The 17079-nt window shown below is 40.4% G+C and overlaps 1 protein-coding gene across 18 annotated transcripts in view; it reads right to left on the reverse strand.

The window, feature by feature from the left end:
* The window catches only part of cacna1c (calcium channel, voltage-dependent, L type, alpha 1C subunit), a 216207-nt gene extending 205721 nt beyond the window's left edge, over nucleotides 1–10486 (reverse strand). For 12 of the 18 annotated variants that reach the window (XM_055006555.1, XM_055006549.1, XM_055006552.1 and 9 more), the window contains exon 1: nucleotides 9464–10485. In XM_055006555.1, the coding sequence (XP_054862530.1) occupies nucleotides 9464–9521 (58 nt within the window). In that variant the 5' untranslated portion in view covers nucleotides 9522–10485. Of the gene's footprint in view, nucleotides 1–9463 lie in introns of all 18 variants that reach the window. The other 6 variants (XM_055006548.1, XM_055006545.1, XM_055006543.1 and 3 more) reach the window with 2 other exon arrangements.
* Nucleotides 10487–17079: the final 6593 nt, after the last annotated feature.

The raw sequence follows: 17079 nt of genomic DNA on the forward strand, positions 1-17079 counted from the left end.
GCTTTTGTGCTGGTCCCACTGGTGCTAGTCTGACTCAACAGATGTAGGTTTCAGGTTTAAGCCGATGATTTCTAACATGCATCTTGCACATTTGTAACCATTTTCAAACTCCCTTAAACTTTGGGAAACAACATAAAAGTCCAAGCACCAGCCTACACACTGAAAATAACAAGTTTTGCCAAGGACTTTGCTCATGCGACAAGGCGGCCCTGCTTGCTTCTTTCAGTGAATTTGCCATTTTAATGACAGTTCTTGCCTCCCTGTGTGCACTAAAACACTATTTTGCTGAGGCACCATTGTCGCATCCTGGACTTCATGCAGCCCACGGTGATTTTGATTGGTTTAAAGGCATACAAAAAAGTAAGGCCATTTTTTTCTACTTCTCTTGCAGAATATTAATGAAATGCAGTCAGACCATTCTACGGCAAAGACACAGTGATGTAGAGGTTGGTCTCACCATGAAGACCATTTCTATTTCAAATATACCCCATTGTCATTACTTCAGAACAAAACCAGCACTACAAAGACACAATCACACAGATTCAGTTTGTAGTCAAACCCTATTTTTGGGTGAAAGAGGCTCAAAATTCAAACAAAGCACACACACAAATCACGGCTATCATGGAAACTAAAATCTCACTAACACATCATTTTTGAAACGCACAACTGCACAGTTTTAGGATTACACTATGTCTGCCCACAGCAAGTTAGTAGTCTTGGAGCACAAGCTGGAACCTCTACAGCACTGCATCACATTAACTCTTACTGCATATGAATTAGGAAAGTTGTTTTTTAAGTGTATAGAGTTGTGGTTGGTCCACTTTGTCCACTTTGCAGTGTTTTGTGTGTTGAGCATACAATCTGAGTTCCCCAGGGAGGGTGGGCAATAAATGTTGCTTTATATCCTGCTTTTCTGTGGTTAGATCTACTGTTACAGTAAATGCATGCAGATGGACTGATTAATTTATAGAGGAGAGGAAATGCAGCCTCACTGAACATTATCGTTAGCTTGAATTAACACTGATGGAAATGGGAATGGAGTCAACAGAGAGAAAACAAAGCAGATCATCTATAGGGAAAGACAGGTAAAGACACTGAGAGATGGAGAGAGTAGAAAGGGAAGAGAGGGCAGATAAGAAAGAGAGAGGGGGGAATGCATGGAGGGGCATGAATAATATAAACTGCTTTCTACTGCTGTCTCCCTTCATTCCTCAGCCTCTCCTCAAACTTGGGGGACACACTTGCACACAGCTGTTGAGTTGTTTTATCTTTACATAGCATCACGTCTCATACAGCAGAAGTGGGCAGTACAACCTATGAGAGGCTGCAGGGGTCGTACGAAACATAGAAACACACCATGTTTATTCAGCCAGCTTCTATACAGTCGTGCAAGAGTGTAGGTTTGGTTTCAGAGTGGGATGGACACAATTAAGTCAGAGGATTTGCTGCCATTTGTAAAAAATATCATGCTGAATTTGTTACAACATTCTGGTATGTAGCATTGTATTTCTGTCTTCTTTTGCACGTTATTTGAAAAGACCAGCGAAGTACACATGTGGCAATGCTACAGTGCATTTTTCTTTTGTAGGAGTTATTAGACAATCTTTTGTTTCATTTTTGATTGTTTGATACTTGGTGATTGATAATGCCGCATCTACAGCTGAAAATATCCCACTATCCTTTATTGTTTTATCTATAATTGAGCCTCTGTTCAAGGATTTCTCAAGGACGTTTTTAAGAGGTTACAGTAATTAATTAGAAAAAAAATCAATTAAATCCCTAATGTACTGTATTATACGAGAGGTGGCTCAATACTTTTTACTGTCTGCTCATTGTGTCTGCTGACCTTTTACACGACACATCCTCACTCATAAATGAGAGCATAGGTTAACTCCCAAAACAACATATATGACTGTTTGCAAATGAAGTAAAGAGTGGGCTGGGAAAACAAGAGACTTTCACCCAGGACAGTCAGGTTCGTGGTACATGTAGGACCATTATTTTTAGACTTAATATTCATTTTTTTTCTCTCATTATTTTCATTCTAGTCATTGTCTAGATTTACACAGCCATACACGACGACTGTCTGATTTCTACCTGCTATCTTTCTCTTCTATCTCTCCTTTACCCTAACTCTAACCAGTCAAGGCAGATATCTGCCCTCCCTGAGCCTGGTTTTGCCACAGGTTTGTTCCTGTTAAAGGAAAGGTTTCTATCTACAATCACATGACGTGGTTTGAGGTGACTTTTATTATAAATTGGCACTATATAAAGAAAATCAAATTGAACTGAACTAAACCACTTGGTGAAGTTTAAAAAAGAAAATCACTATCATGACGTAGGTTAAAATAGACCATTTTAGCCACATGTTAGACGACCAACAAACTTCTCCCATCTGTGACAGGCTTCTCCTCCACTTTCTTGGTTATCAAGGCAACAGGTTCCATCTGATCTATTATATAAGTTGTGGCCTGAAAAGTAGGGACACCAACAAAGCCACCACCTCTCTAAACAGCTCAGAGATTGTACATGCAATATGGAAGACGTCATCTATACAGACATTGGCTGTTTTAATCCGCTTAAATAATCAATCAGGATTTTTCTGCATATACAGCCCCGAAACAGCCACTAATCAGATGGTTAATCAGCCTATAGATTGCCTAAGACTGTCTACAAAGTGCATTCAGTGTTGCTGAAAGCATATCAGTGTTTTTGTCAATGCATAATGTCTCTCATCAGATTGTTGCTGGACAGTAAGAGGACACCGCTGGGACAGATTTCACTGAGTAAATAAAACTGAACCTGCAGAACTGAGTGAAAATGAAGCCCTATCCTGCAAAATGAATTTGATGACTCTAACCAGCGGCTGAGCCCTTTAATATGAAATTGCTCATCAAAGAGCAACCTATAAATTTGAGGGTTAGTTAAGGTGAACAACCAGAGCAGAGAATATCAAAAAGAGGCGCAGGAAAAGAAAAGGGAGAGAAAGGGGAGTAGAACAGAAGATGCTACAGGTCTGGAGTCATTATTTCCACTGGTGGCTTCAGCCAGATCAATAGAATACGAAGACGGGTGTGTGTGTGTGTTTTCGAGAGGTAGGACACTTGTCCAAACACACACACACACACACACACACACACACACACACACACACACACACACACACACACACACCCAGGTGGAGGCAGCCAAGCCGGCACAGTGCAGGTGGGCAGGCAGCCAGTTGCAGCTGCAGACTCTCTCCGTGTTGCTGGTGTTGGCGTATTGTCCCACCAGAAATGAAGACTGAGGCCCGATAGCACTAAGAGCAGAGGACAGCCTCTGGATAGATTTCCAATACCCAACCAGAGGCTTAAGCAAGACACAGTCACGGATAATCCTCCCTCCTTCCCCTCCTCTTCCCGTCGCTCCTCTTTTACTCTCTCCCGCCTCCCCCCATCCCACCCTCCCTGTCGCTCGCTCTCTTTAGTGCTCATTTCATCCCTTTATTCCCCTCTCTCCTCCATTTGCTCCCTCTGTTTCCTCGCCAGACTCTGTCCTTTCTTGTTCCCTCTCTGCTCTCTCCATCTTGCCTCTCTTTCATCTCCTATAATGCAATCTGTCATTCGGTTCTCTTATTTCTCCTTCTGTCTGCCCCTCCCCTCTCCTCTTTTTCCTGCCATCCATGTGTGTGCGCTTTTTTTTGTCTCTCAGATGGTGTTTTACGTTAAGAGCAGCTGTTGTTGAGTCACATCCTTAAGTTAAAGTCATGACACACTCTGAGGCGCTGATATAAACTTCTTTAATGCTGATTGGCCTTTAATCGCTCATTACATCCTCCGCTACGGCAGTTATAACCTCGCTGTGACTAATACATCCTTAAACACACATGCTGTAACTACTCTAGGCTGAATCTATACTTCTATACTATTGTACAGTCGTACAAAGCCTGAAGCAAGACAATGTGAGACAGTGATTACTGGCAGTTCATATAAAACAGCTATTAAAAGCAATATATATTTGCAAACTCTGATTTCAGCTCCATCTAAGCCTTTTTTTTCCCTTTTCAAACTCTCCTTTTGAGTCACTTTACCAAAAAGGTAAAACGATGCAGAATTGCTTAAGAAAAATCCAAGATTAGATGAAAGCCTGACAAATATTGTGTTAAAAACAACAATGTGAGTTTTGATTTTTATTATTTATGATTATCATCATCGTCTTGCAACCCACAAGATTCGTTTTGGAAACCCTTAACCCTCAAATTAGGACTCACTAGGCTGAGAGGTTCTGAAGTGCAGCACATTTTAAAGGGCCCCTTCACTCACTTTTATACATGATGGCCAATTTATACATCAAACCAGTACTACTCAGCCTGTGAAAATAGTTAGCATAATAATTTTCTATGGCTCTAAATGAAAGTCTAATATCATCAGAGTTGTCTTAGCTTGGATTTTGCACATTTGTGACACAAAGCCACCACTTAAAAGACAAAGTAGAAAAACTTTGCTTTTGTATGCATGCTCTGGATGCTGTGCTCTCTGAATTAACAGCTTCTCATCCCTAAATCTTTTGTCAGCTCAGTGAGCAGCAGCTGAAGAACAAACCCCTTGTTGGCCAAATAAAAGTTAAAACACACATGCAACAATTTTGCCTCATTAGTTAAGCTTCTCTGCCTTCGTGCTGAATTATTAAAGGTGCTAACATCCTCTGTAAACCGTGGCTCGGTCTCTATGTCTTTCTGTGACTCACTGACATGGACACAAACAAGCCAGCGGAAATGGTAGACTCACAAACACACACATTTACGTCTTTAGTAAAAATGAACGCAAATTAATGTGGCTGGTTTTACAAGCAAGGCCGGAGCTAAAGGGGGGGTATTGTTGGCAAAATGGGTCATGCTAGCAAGGTTGTTGTTAGATATAAAATATTCTTTTATACTGGTTTTTCAGATTGCTTCTTTGCTAAAGATGTAATTACAGAAAGCTTTGGTCCCACTTTAAAGTTATTAGACCTCACTTTCATTGTTTCTGAGCAAAGGCTACAAATAAGTTCATCATATATACAGTTAAAATGCTAATTATAGTGTATTTTATTTTGAAATAAAGCCTTCAAAGTTGCACCATACATTATGCAGTCCTACAAAAATCCATTTTTATCTATTTCACCACACCAGGGATCAAATCCAACCTGATATCGGGTTAGGAAATCAACAACTGGATTGACTAATGGTAAATTGGGGCTTAATTGCACAGATTTCCATCCAGCAGACTGATGGATGTCTTACCTTGCTTTGCTGTTTGTCTGCCCCTGTGGATTCTAATTAAAACCCCTCTGAAAGAAACACCTGATTAGTCGTTGTCTTATAGGCAACTACTTTGCCATCCGCAATCAATCTGCTCTCTCAAAAGGTATAAATCGATCAATCGGATTTCCTTTAACTATATTGTCTCTGGCCATTTGTAACTAAAACTGAAACTGGGCTCAGCTCAGCAGAATTGTTTGTTTGAGCGGAGCTGCTTGATAAACCGGCAACAACAGCTTTGCTTACAAAACTCCACATACAGTGATGGCATCAATGGTTGTTGCCTTTTGAGGTGACTTCAATGGAATCACTGAGCATATCAAGTCAAGTCATTAGAGTGAGGTGAATTGGCAGGTGGCCAGCACCCCAGGGTAACCATCGGAAACCAATTAATATCCCTAACGGAGGTATCATGCCTCTGGCACAATGCCCACAGGGAAAATCAACTCGCTGATTACACTGCTGTAAACTGCTGCCGTAATAAGTGTGTATAGGTGTGAGTACTTGTGTGTGTGTGTGTGTGTGTGTGTGTGTGTGTGTGTGTGTGTGTGTGTGTGTGTGTGTGTGTGTGTGTGTGTGTGTGTGCTGCAAAACATTTCGCCGCTCTGTGTGTGATGACATGAGATTGTACAGGTGTGTATTTGCCACATCAGATAAACATGTACAGTATGAAACAGCAAGTCTGCACCTTTTCTGTGTTTCCGCTCGTTACTGTTTGAAAAACTCGCAATTCACTCACAAGAATCCTAGATTTGAGATTATGTAGCTGCAATGCAACTGTTTTTTCAGTTGTGTGCATCATCAACTCTGCTGGAATTACAGAACAGATGTATTGATGAAGGATTCAAATACAAACGACAAACCTGGTGTTTGGTATCAGGAAGTGTAACATAAAGCGTCACAATGTAGGATATCTTCTTCTGTTGTCCCGAATCCCTCAAGGAGAAATTTGTCTTTCCGTTTGGAGAGAGAGAGGTCGGGGTCACATACACAGCAGCATCTACAAAGCTGGAAAAGGCTTCATTTTCTCTGTTGTGGTTAGTGTCAAACCACTGAAACCTTTAGTCTGAGGATGCTTTTCTGTGATAACTGCACTCCACCAATGTCCCATCATCTTTCATCTGCAGGAAACTCATTAAGTGCCTCCTACAGTATTCCCATCTCCCTCCCCTCCACTTCACCACCACCTTTACCAAAGGAAAAGAGGAATAATGGGTATAAATTTGGCATATATATACATGTATAATTTGATTTGATGGCTGACTTGGCCCATGTAAATATTTTCTCCTTCTGTTATTCTCCATTTGAATTCTTGAAATGTAATAAAGACCAGAGATGATCGAAACAATGAAATCTGAATGCTGATGTCTGTCTTTGTAATTCTTTATCAGCTGTCACATAGCTGTCAACAGACAATGAAGGATGAACTGTCCGAGGTGCTGAAACCACCGTTGAAAGTATGCAGGCAGAGATACGGTTTGCTAATCCATCAAAACTATGCTACCAAGAGTAAAAATCTAAATCAGACAGAAGTCTCAACTGTTAGAATATGATCATTTTGAGAATTTTGGGGCACAATTTTAGTTTGATTTCACAAGTTCATAAATATCCAGTAGAAAAATGTGACAAAATGCAAAAATCTGACGCCAATGTGGTTCCCCAGTGCTGTAAACTTGTAGTTAAACAGAAATGCTTTCAGTTCAATCATTTGCTAAACTTTTAGATGTCACCTACAAAGCACAGGTAAGTTAAGCAAAGAATCCACCAAAAACTGTATAATTGAGGAAAAAATTATTACTCACACATGATTAAAAAAAAGGTAATTTGGAGAAGTTTGGAGCAAGGCTTCACTTTTTCAACTTAATCATTTACAGAAGAAAAACGTGAGAAAATTCAAAAGTAAACTTACAGCGAAATTACGTACTTCCTGCTGTATTGAATTCATTTGCTAGACTTTTAGTTTACAAGGCAGAGATAAGTTGGCTAAGAATCCCACCAAACTATACTAGTTAAAAATCATACTCAAACAGCTTTTTTATCTGTTAGAAAACAATAATCTGAAGAACCCTGGAACTAGATTTCACTTTGATTTTACAAGTTAATGATTCTCCAGTAGACAAATCTGACAAAACTGCACATGCAAAAGGCCTGCAAACCTAGTCGCTTGTGTACAGCTGAAGTACTTCCTGCTGTGACATTTGAATTCATTTGCTAGACTTTTAGACTACAAAGCAGAGATACGTTTGCTGAGAATAACTCTAAAACTATACTGCTGAGGCTAACAAATCTTACCCAAACAGGATTTTTGTGGTAGAAAATGAAGTTCCACTCTGATTTTATGAGTTAGTCAAACTCCAGTGGGAAAATCTGATAATACTAGACATGCAAAAGGCAGAAGCGAACATGGCTGCTTATGTGCTCCGTATCGCTAAACTGAAATACTTCCTGCTGTGACATTTGATTTGCGAGACTTTCAGATTACAAGGCAGTAACAAGTTCAAAGTGGCATGATCAACTCCATAAAATGCCCTAAAACCACTAAATTGTGAGACAAAACTTACGCAGTAAAAACCCATATGTGCCTTTTCATTTCCGGATCTGGGTGAAAGTGGCTGCTTCCTCTCACTTGCAGCAAGTGTCATGATGCCCCATGACTTCTTAAATTTTAAAGGACAAAAGCATCCTTTCCTCTGATAATAATAGATCAAGATGACATCATTATGATCAAGTGTGCTTCGTCTCCCAGACTGTACACACAAGCCTGCCCTTCATGATGCTGCTCAGGCTGCCTGTCGCACATTATCCGGATGATTCTGCAGGTAACGTGATGAGTTTCTTGCTTGGTGCAAACTGTTGGTGAAGGTGCCTCGCTGCGACACAGATGCGCGCACACACACACACACTCTCTCTCTCACACACACATACATACACACACACATCCACCACCATCAGCCACCCCTCTCCTCCTCCTCCTCCTCCTCCTCATCCCCTGTTGCTATGGAACCTGTCGCCAAGGCAGAGAGGTATGTGGTAGTGATGGAGGTGGCGGTGGATGTGGACGACGACGCTGATGTTGGTTATGAGGGTTGATAATAGTGATCTGGGTAAATACAAAAGGCTCCTGATTGAATTGCCACGAATGCATCGCTGGTGCTTTTTTTTTTTTTTTTTTTTTTTTTTTTTAGCTCTCTGCAACGTGGGTGGAAAGGAGCGACGCGTAATACTGCGCAATGCAAACAGACCCTTGTTTTCCACAGCGTGAAACACAGACTACGGAGATTTCCACTCTTTCTCTGCCTGCTTTAAAAAAAACACTCCAAAGAAAGAAAGAAAAAAGAGAAGGTTGAACTTCAGTCGTGTCTGTCCTCCCTGCCTTCACCTCCCCCCCAAAATAGAACATCATCATCAACCCAATTCTCAGCAGACAAATAAGTCCTGCAGGCCCTCCTACTGCCACCTGTCATCTCTAGCCATGCAATTCCTCTCTCTGTTGCGCTTAAGAAAAAAATAAACTAATTTAAAACGTGACTGATTGGAGAAGAAGGGAGGATCGATAGTGATGGAGCTCCTTAGCAACGGCTCTGAAACATACAGGCAACATCAGGCATCTGCAGGTTGAGCTTTAAATCCTCTGGGAGCCCAAAATGTGCCAAAAATGATCAGTTTCTGCTTTTATTTTCTAGTGGGGAAACAATCATCTTCCTCCAGTGCGACCACTGCCCACCCCACAGTTCTCCCGTGAACAGGGCCACAAGTGTGGACTGAACCAAACGAGAGAGAGAGAGAGAGAGAGAGAGAGAGAGAGAGAGAGAGAGAGAGAGAGAGAGAGAGAGAGAGAGAGAGAGAGAGAGAGCAGAGGCCTCATCTACCTGCAGCCCTTGTTGCATGATTATGGCACAAGTTCACTTTGCTGCACAGAACTGCTGCTTTGGGAAAGAGATCAAATCAACAAGAGAGGAGGAAAGTGGAGGAAAGAGAGCGAACACCCCCTTTCTCCCTCTCCTCTCCTTCCCTCCTCCTTTTTCTCCCCCATCCCATCCCCATTTGGAGACCATCATACCTCTCTCTTACTCCCTCCTTCCCTCTTTCTCCCTCATGCACACTTAAGATATTTTGTTAGTTGCAAACAAATAATTGTTTCTTTTTTTAAAAAAAGAAAGAAAAGAAAAAGACACCACATACCTTGATGGTTCTCAAGGGTGTCCTCCGGGATGTACATGTTTTTGCTTTCATTTACCATAAATGTAGTCCGGCGTTATCCCTATAGGTGAATGGAAGATAGAGAGGAGGGGGAAAAAGGCTGGAGGAGGGAGAACAAGAGGAAAGAAGAAGAAAAAAGCCCCCCCAAAAATAAAAGAAAATAAAAGAAGAAAAGGGGGAAAAAGAAGAAAGGAGGACTGTCTGGCGCGGACAGTTTCGGGTATTCCGTTATTTTTGTTTGAGTGTTTATGGGGAGGGTTTCTTCGGATGGAGTGAATATTACCTAATCCCCATGATGGAGGTGAAGGCGAGAAAAAAGAGGGAGCTTTCGGCGGAACCGGTTGGGAAAACGCACCGGTGCATCCCTCGGTACATCCGGGCCCTAGGCGAGAAACATGAGACCAGCACCGCGTTCAATTCAATTCACACCTCTCTCTCTTCTTCTTCTTTCCTTCCTTCTCTCTCCCTTTGTTGTTGTAGGGGGGAAAAAAGGTTTTAAAATCTTACAAAGCACGGGCGCTGTCAGTGACGGTCGCAATGGAAGTGCGCAAAAGACGCATTCGTGCGCATCTTTCAGCAGCGTGTCAAAATGTGAGAGGATGAAGAAGAAGAGGAGGTGGTGGTGGAGATGATGGAGGAAGAAAAGGAGGAGGAAGAGTAGAAGAGGAGAAATTTGAGGAAAGGGTGTAAATATTCCATCACGGGTAGCACGGGGTTAAAATCTCCCAAAAAAAACAACAAAAAACACACACACACACAAAGGTGGTCGGTTATTCCACGTATATCTACAGCAGAGTCCCCCCTCCTCCGAAATAACAGAAGCCAGGCCGTCCTGTCTCATCCGGAGACGGGTTTCTCTGTCCTGATCCAGTCCATGATGATGGTCCGGGTACGGTGTGTCTGTCAGTCACTGTCTGTCTGTCTGTCTGTCTGTCTGTGTCTTACTGATCGGGAGTTGGAGCTTCTCTCTGCCTCTGCTGCCCCTGCAGCTCAGCTCTGCAGTGATACCGAGAGAGAGAGGGAGAGAGAGAGAGAGAGAGAGAGAGAGAGAGAGAGAGAGAGAGAGGTAGCCCCCCTCCCAGTGCATGTAGACGCGTTGACTGTTTCCAGATGTGTGTGTGAGTCTGTGTGTGATTGTGTGTTTGCCAAAGAGAAAGAAAGAAAGAAGAAGGGAGGCAGACTGTACATGCAACATGCAACAGTGGAGTGGCTGGTATCCAAATGAGGATGATGATGATGATGATGAAGATCAAGGATGTGTGTGTGTGCGCGCGGATGTGCGTGTGCGCGCGCGTGTCCGTGGCAAAGAGAAAGAAAGAAAGAAGGGAGGCAAACTGCAAGCAACTATGGAGAACCAGCGGATGGTATCCAGATGAGGACGATGATGAAGTGTGCACGTGCGCGCGCGTGCATGTGTATGAGCCATAGAGAAATAAAGAAGGGAGGTAGACTGTACAAGCAACAGTAGATCCAGTGGATGGTGCCAAGATGATGATGATGGTGATGATGAAATGTGTGCTTTTTTGTGTGTGTGTGTGTGTGTGTGTGTGTGTGTGTGTGTGTGTGTGTGTGTGTGTGTGTATGTGTGTGTGTGTCTGCGTGTGTGTGTGTGTGTGTGTGTGTGAGCCAAAGAGAAATAAAGAAGGGAGGCAGACTATACAAGCAACAGTAGAGAACCAGAGGATGGCATCAAGATGAGGATGAAGTGTGTGTGTGTGTGTGTGTGTGTGTGTGTGTGTATATAGGTGTGTGTGTGTGTGTGTGTGTGTGTGTGTGTGTGTGTGTGTGTGGGACTCGTAGAAAAGACTGCAAAAGAGATGTTGCATGAACATGGGATTTGTCCCCTACACATCTGGACGGCTTCAGAGTCATTCTTTTCTTTGGCCGAGGTTCTGTTTACACGCACACTAAATATCTGGTTTTTCAGTTCTTTATGACTCAAACTCTCATCTTTCTCTTCATGGTTCTCTTAAACAGGAGGAAACCACAAAGAAGCAGATTTTTTTAGATCTATGGATGCTCAAATATCCTAAAGCACCTCAGGAGGGTCACTGCTCAAAGACTGAGTATGCACTTTTCAATCTAGAGGACAATAAAAATGATTTTTGGAATTTAATTAGTTGGTTTTTTTTTTTGTGCCCTCAGGACAGTCAAGTATATTTTGACATTGTTTTCCATGGCCAGAAAACAAATTTGTCCCTGCCCCCGAGGCACACAGAGTCATTTTCTGGAGACATGAGCCCATTTTCTTAGGTAACACAACAATGAATTGAAGCTCATTTGGGAGTAAAATGTCAAACAAAGTCAACAACATCAGCTCTTTACTAAAACAGGTCTCGACCAGGCTTTGATAACATTGAGTCAGCTTGGCTCTGCAGCTCGTCGAGGCTTTTGGATGGAGCACAAACACGTCGGTTCTTAAATTGAGGTGTTTTCTTAAAAGCTCTCCACAGCTTGCTTGATATAAAAGATAAAGAGAGAAGCATTTTCTCCCTATTACTCAGTCTTCAAAAGGACCTTGACCATGTTACTCGGCCTCAGTGGAGTTATGTGATGATCGCCATTGGTTTGTCTGTCTGTCTGTTTGTCTGTTAGCAAGATTATTACAAAACGTAATAACGGATTTGGATGAAATTTTCAGGGAAGGTCAGAAACTACACAAAGACCAAGTGATTAGATTTTGGTAGTGATGCAGCTTATAGTCTGGATCCACAGATTTGTTAAAGATTTCTTTATCACTGTGAGATGGTGGCACGGCGTCACTGTAACTATGACAACAAGCGAACACTATGTCAGCTGCCTGCTGACGATCACATGATTGCAATCCTACTACAAATCCACCGCTGTGGACTTAGCTAGACTTATCCATTGGAAATGATACAAGGAACAATTGATTACATTGTGGGGGTGTTTCTGAGTCCCATCAATTTCCTGCCGCCCGCTACATATTTAAGTCATGCGATTCGATATCCGTACTTAATGTACACATGCATAACACATGCCTGTGCTCAATGTGTTTGTGGGTACAACTACATTAAATAGTCACTTTCTACAGTGCCATGACTTCTGCCACAAAATATTTTAAAGATTTAATTCGTCGGAAATGATACATCAACTGAGCAGCCTTGGCGGGATACTGCGTTTTGAAGAAATGGCTCCTATTTTTCCATGAAAAAAATAATTGTCTTCATGTTAGAGGATGATTTCTAGATGTCAAATGTGTGATAAAGGTATGGAAGAGCTTCAGAAAACACTAAAATTGGGCTCAGTCATACATCAGAACGTACTGAGCAGCATTTCTTATCGTGCCACACTGGCCATCCCATATAATTGTCTTTGACACTGAATACGAACTTCACAATGTGCAAGGCCTCATGTCAATCTCACTGCAGGCTATAATCAGGAGGTGAATCTGATGAGTCAACCCAGCCATTTGTTCAGTGCCACAGTGCTAAATCACCACCCACCATTCTGTAATAGAATAAAGCTTTTTTGTCTACATGTGTCACCGCAGACATAGTAAAGACAGGGAGACAGCTGATAAATGACTCTATTGATGGCATTTGACAATCAAATTGTCTTTTTTTTGGGACAAATATACAGCGTTTTGTGATGCAGATGTTATATTAATACACTGGGAAAGAATGAGAATGAATAAATGGAAATGTTCCAAGAGTTTAATATCGTACAAAATGAAAAAATAAAATGCATTTCAACAGTGTGTGAGCGCTCGTTCTGCAGGAAAAAATGGCTTCTTCCACTGCTGTACATCATTAGATTGCTAATACTGATGCATCAGTGCTGACAGCTGGTCAAAGCGGAGCTAATTATACATGTTTTAATGTTTAACAAATCAAGGTTCAGCCATTTCAAGGAGTCACGAGATAAATCTGTGACACTCATCTCTCAAATGCTTATTTGTATGTTAACATCTGCTAAAATCCATCTTTAGCGGAACTGTGAACCTCTGAGATATAAGAAATCTGACAAAAAGTCTCATCTAGAAGTTGTTGTTTGCTTGTAGAGGCCAAAAGGCAAAAAGTTCACAACAGACTGCTTCAATTTTTTAGCTTACCATATGTTTTACTATGTAAATAAAACAAATTATCATATCTGTGTCTGTCAGATGAATATAACGGCGTGAAAAAACAACTAAATGTTTCTCAAGCAAAGCAGAAAAAGCTACTAAACTACAGTTACTTCCAACTGATGCAGCTGACTGTGTGATCACCACCGTTGAGACCAGATGGACAGCGAGAAGCATTTTCTTGCCAAACCAGCCTCTGTTTGATTTCTGCTGGCCACTGAATGGAGGAGAGACGGAAGGGAAAAGACCGAGAGAAGGAAGAACGGATGGAGGGCAGGTCGTGGGAACAGACACTTCTGCCCAGGGGACGCACAAACACACAGACACACACACACAAACGTCCTCTGTAATCCAGCCTGCACATGGAATATCGGCATCTATTTGCGACTGGTCTATATTTGTATCTGCAGGCCTCTTTGCGTGTGCGGCTCTAAAGCCCAGTCGGTCTCTGGGAATCTCTGCACAGACAAACATTCGGATGCTGGTGTCCGATGTGGGAAACCAACAATCTGATGGTCACTTAAAGGGGAATCCCATTGTGGACAGAGACAACAGAGTTAGACATTTATTTATTTATTGCTGTTTCACATTTTTAATGTCTTATAAAGTAGTCTTTTATTAAGAGTCCATTTTTAGCTTGAAAAAAGGAAAATACAGACTAAATGGGAGATTTACTTTTACTTATTCTAAGAAAATAGCCAGAAATTAACCTTCTGATAGCCTTTGTATTGTAGAAAGTCTACCCTTAAGTTCACTTTAAAACGAATCCCATCATAGACACAAAGAATGGATTTAGACATTTATTTATTTGTTGCTATTTCTAACTTAAAAGGAGATCAATTCACATTTTTAATATCTTTACTTTAAAAACATATCTATTACAGTAATTGTATATCTTATAACGTATTCTTTTATTAAGAGTCCATTTTTAGCTTATAAAAAGGAAAATACAGACTAAATGGAAGATTTACTTTTACATATTCTAACATATTGGAAAGAAGTTAGCCTTCTGATAGCCTTTGTATTGCAGAAAATCTACCCTGATGGTCAGTTTAAGACGAATTCCATCGTGGACAGAGAAAAAAGAGTTATTTGGCTGCATATTTTTGGATTTTTAATAATTTATTGCTGTTTTAAACTAAAATAAAGATCTAATCTATTCAAATTTTTAATATCTTATAAAGTATTTTTTAATTAAAAGTCAATTTTTAGCTTAAAAAATAGGAGATTTACTTGTACATATTCAAAGAAATTGGATAGAAATTGACCTTGTGATAACCTTTGAAAATGTACTTTTTTAATATCTTTATTTTAAAAAACATATCTATTACAGTAATTGTACATCTTATGATGTATTTTCATTTATTAAGAGTCCATTTTGAGCTTAAAAGAAGGAAAATATAAACTAAATGGGAGATTTACTTCTTAATATTCTTAGAGAATAGCAAGAAATTAACCTTCTGATAGCCTTTGTATTGTAGAAAGTCTACCATGAAGTTCACTTAAAGACAAATCCCATCGTAGACGCAAAGAACAAATTTAGAAATGTATTTATTTATTAGTATTTCCGACTTAAAAGGAGATCAATTCTTTTTTTTAAATCTTTACTTTAAAAAACATATATTACAGTAACTGTATATCTTATAACATATTCTTTTATTAAGAGTCCATTTTTAGCTTTAAAAAAAGGAAAATACAGACTAAATGGGAGATTTACTTTTACATATTCTAACATACTGGCCAGAAATCAACCATAAGAAAATCTTTGTAATTTAGAGAGCTTACCCTGATGTGTTTTACAGGAGAAAAAAATGTAAATGAAGACCTATAAAGCTGCTCATTGACATTGATTTTTGTCACTATAGCGTGAACATTTATAAAATAACATATAGACTAACATGTAAATTGTATATGTAACCAGAAGGTCTTTATTTAAACGTGACATGAGAGACCAGATGAGGAATATAACACCTCAACAACCTGGAGTCATTACTGATTATAAACCCACAGAGGATATCTATCAGCTTTTCACTTCACTGTCTGGGGAAATGTCTATTCCTATCTGTGGAGAAGGGAAGTTATGGATTTTCTTTGTTGCTCTCTACTTACATAATACCTAATTAATGCGATTTTGTGAAATAAAAATGATAAAAGTGAGCTTTTGGACTTTTTGGACACTGTGGAAACCTATGCAGGGCTCCAGAAACACTCATTTGCGACCTTTTTTTGAGAGAGTGAGAGTTAAAATTTCAAGTGTGCGAGTAAATGATGATCATTAAGCTGTTTTGGTGTCGCTCTAGGAGGTGTTGTGCCAAAAAGTGATCGCCTGCCAAACACTGATTGCTGTGTATGGAAGTGACTTTTCTTATGTCTCTATGTGATTTTTATCTGCTCTGTGCCTGAGATTATAATTATGCTTTTAACCAGCTTAAAAAAAAAATCCTTTAAACACATACAGTGTTTTCCATTTCACTTTAGCCTTTATATTATGACTGACATTTAACTCATGAGGGTTATATTTTAAAGGTTAGAGCACACAGGATAGTAGGAAAGGAGATAAATTCTCTGTTTTAAACCCATCTGTAAGTCATGTTAATGATAATCTAAACAAAAATATGAGAAACACCAAACACATAAAATGTAAACTGTATTTTTTGGTCACAATCAATGTGCTAGAAAGCCCATTAAAGTTTCATTTTTGCTGTTACCACAAAACTTAAACTTACAGAGTTGTGAGTATTTGCGTGTTCTGTTTGACCCAGATAAAAGCAGGTGTACGTGTACACAAACTGGGTAATGGATTCAACAGGAAGTGCATAATTTGTTTTTGGCAGATGATCACTTTATGGCACAACCGTGTTAACCACAGTGGTGGGAAATAATACTTTTATAACGTGCGTACTGCTGTATTTATCCTTAAAAATGCACTTTTCTTGTGAAATGTTTTTTTCTGCTCATAGAAAAGACCGCATGTAGAAAAAAAATCACTTGGTTTCATCATTAAAACTCTATTTTACTCTTTTCAAAGTCATTTTTGGACACACACTTGTCAGGTCACACACCTGTCAGGTCACACACCTGTCAGGTCACACCGCAGCCTGCAATGTGAGGTGTTTAGAAACATTGGTAAATTGTGGTGTCTATTGATGAGAAAATGTTCAGCAAGTGATGCCTGTGACAAGGTGGGAGGTGCTACCAATGGAGCCCTGCTATATTACATCCGAACCTCATCCAGACCAACACCTCCCCTCCCATCATTAAATCCCAACAAACTGCCCACTGGCTAATTCCCATGATCCTTCCTGTCTGTAAGTGAATCACCAGCACCCTCCCTCCGCCTGTCTGCACCAATCAAAGACAAGAGCCGAATGGCTATTGACCACATTGACCTGCTGACGGATAAGCCATTACCCTAATCATTTACAAACCCTTAAAAAAACAGATAAACAGCACCCTGACAAATAGACACATGCACCTTGAAACGCACACACACACACACACACACACACAC

The sequence above is a fragment of the Amphiprion ocellaris genome, chromosome 21 (assembly GCF_022539595.1).
Source record: "Amphiprion ocellaris isolate individual 3 ecotype Okinawa chromosome 21, ASM2253959v1, whole genome shotgun sequence".
In the NCBI taxonomy this organism is placed as follows: domain Eukaryota; kingdom Metazoa; phylum Chordata; class Actinopteri; family Pomacentridae; genus Amphiprion; species Amphiprion ocellaris.